This window comes from Thamnophis elegans, chromosome 7 (genome assembly GCF_009769535.1).
Source record: "Thamnophis elegans isolate rThaEle1 chromosome 7, rThaEle1.pri, whole genome shotgun sequence".
NCBI lineage: Eukaryota > Metazoa > Chordata > Lepidosauria > Squamata > Colubridae > Thamnophis > Thamnophis elegans.
In genome coordinates this window covers 7,540,221-7,542,720 of record NC_045547.1, presented here as the reverse complement: position 1 = coordinate 7,542,720, position 2,500 = coordinate 7,540,221, and the positions used below count along the sequence as shown (strand labels likewise).

At 45.3% G+C, this 2,500-nt stretch overlaps 1 protein-coding gene across 1 annotated transcript in view; it reads left to right on the top strand.

Annotated features, from left to right (window-relative positions):
- LOC116511126 (USP6 N-terminal-like protein) overlaps positions 1-2,500 on the top strand; it is an 87,707-nt gene that overhangs the window by 59,996 nt on the left and 25,211 nt on the right. Inside the window, exons 11-13 of the mRNA XM_032220944.1 lie at positions 152-217; positions 325-424; positions 1,749-1,901. Coding sequence (XP_032076835.1) covers positions 152-217; positions 325-424; positions 1,749-1,901 — 319 coding nt within the window. The remainder of the gene's footprint in view (positions 1-151; positions 218-324; positions 425-1,748; positions 1,902-2,500) is intronic.

Below are 2,500 nucleotides of genomic sequence, written 5' to 3'. Positions count from 1 at the left end.
GACTACCTGTAGCTGTCCAGGAAGGCAGCACAATGTTCTGGAAGGAGGGAGAAATACACTTCGAATACACTGTGCATTTAACTCCACATTTGCATTCTGCTCTGTGCCAATTTTATCCTTCTAAAATTGGTGAACTGTGTCTTCTTCGCAGGATTCCCAGGAGGTCAACACCAGCTTTTACACAATGAAGTGGTTTTTCCAGTGTTTCCTTGACCGTGTGAGTAGCCTTAGCTGTTGCTTTCATTATCAGCCCAGCTGGCCCTCTGGGCCAGAGATGCATTTTTGCTTATGTGCTGACACATCCGTATGGTTCTTTCATTGCAGACTCCCTTTCGGTTAACCCTCAGGATCTGGGATATCTACGTCCTTGAAGGAGAGCGAGTTCTTACTGCAATGGCCTACACCATTCTGAAACTGCACAGAAGTAAGAGCTTGGCCTTGCCTTTAAATGCTCCTTGTTTTGAGTGACCAGACTTGTGGGATTCTTATTTCTGGCTGGTTGAAAAGTGATAGCAGTAGCATTTAGACTTAACCTTATTTGTTTCGGACTATAAGACGCAGCGGTGTATAAGACGCACCAAGATTTCGAAGAGGTAATAAGAAAAAAAAGTTTTTGTCTTCCCCCACACACACCCCAGGAGCACGCCCCTGTTTTTCAGCAAAACGGGGGCAGTTTTCCCTTCTCCCAGCCCTGCTGAAGCCTGCAGAGTGCTCCTGGTGGGTGGGGGAAGGCAAAGCCACCCCCATTCTGCTGAAAAATGGCCCGCTTTTCACCCATTTTTTCACAAAAATGGGACGCGGGGGTGGGGCTTTGGGAGACCAAAAATGACTGTATTCGGTGTATAAGACGCACCATTTCCACACTCTTTTAGGGGGGGAAAGGTGCATGTTATACTCCAAAAAATACGGTATATACCGCTTTACAGTGCTTTCCAGCCCTCTCTAAGCAGTTTTACAGAGTCAGCCTCTTGCCCCCAACAATCTGGGTCCACATTTTACCCACCCCGGAAGGATGGAAGGCTGAGTCAACCTTGAGCCTGGGGAGATTCGAACGGCCAAATTGCAGGCAGCCGGCAGTCAGCAGAAATAGCCTGCAGTACTGCACTCTAACCACTGCGCCACCGTGGATAGAAGCGAATATTTCTAGCTCAGGTTTGAACTATGAAATCCTTGGTATTCTCTGAGCTTGGTTGCTTTTTTTTTTTTTGGGGGGGAGACGTTTCATTACCAAACTAGGTAACATCATCAGTGCACACAGCTTGGCAATGAAACATCTGTAAAAAAACAGCCAAGCTCAGGGAACTCCCAAGGACTCCAGAGTGGCTGAAAACTCCCAATATAAAGTAGCTGTACAGAAACCACAACTGGGCCCAACATTTATGTTGCTGAGCGAGACAGTTGTTAAGTGAGTTTTGTCCCATTTTACAATCTTGATTGCCACTGCTGTTAAGTGAATCACTGCAATAGTTAAATTAGATGTTTGTTTACTAATCTTTGGCTTCCCCCATTGACTCTGCTCATCCGAAGGTCGCAAAAGGCGATCATGTGACCCAGGGATATTGCAACCGGCATAAGTACATGCCAGTTGGCAAGCATCCAAATTTTGTTCACCTCCTGAGGATGCTTAATGTAAGACAATTTTTTTTCAGAGCTGTTGTAGCTTTGGCTGCTAAAGAATAATTGTACGTTGAGGATTACCTGCAGTCTTTTTCTCTCCCCCCCCCCCCCCCCCCGCAATGTCACCTTAGAACACCTGGTGAAATTGCAGATGGAAGAACTGGTCCAGTTTCTTCAGGACACTCTTGCCAAAGATTTCTTTTACGATGATGATTTTGTAATAGAACAACTCCAGAGCTCCATGGCAGAACTGAAACGGGCAAAGATGGACCTCCCTGTAGCAGGTAAATAATTCTTCCAGGTACCAGTAACTCATGGTGTTATGTTTATTTGCACACCTTTTGAAATTTCTTCACCTGTCGGCAAGGATTATAGAATTGCGCTACCAGGAAGGGAAGTCCAGGTAACTGTCACTTAAGCACTAAGGCAGTTTAGTAGGTTTTGCTATCTTGCTTCAAGAGCCGAGGTGGCGCAGTGGTTAAATGCAGCACTGCAGGCTACTTCAGCTGACTGCAGTTCAGCAGTTCGGCTGTTCAAATCCCACTAGGCTCAGGGTTGACTCAGCCTTCCATCCTTCCGAGGTGGGTAAAATGAGGACCCGGATTGTTGTTGGGGGCGATATGCTGACTCTGTAAACCGCTTAGAGAGGGCTCAAAGCCCTATGAAGCGGTATATAAGTCTAACTATTGCTATTGCTACATTCCATCTTCTCAGTATAACATTTCTGCAAATTTTGAAGCTGTGGGAAAGACATTATTGTTGTTGTTGTTGTTGTTTTGCCGCCTGCTTTCCTGCTTTAAAAGTAAATAGAATTTGGGGGGAAATGGAGGCACATTTATTGTTTAAAATCTTTTCTAATTACAGCTTTATTGTTAATGAAATG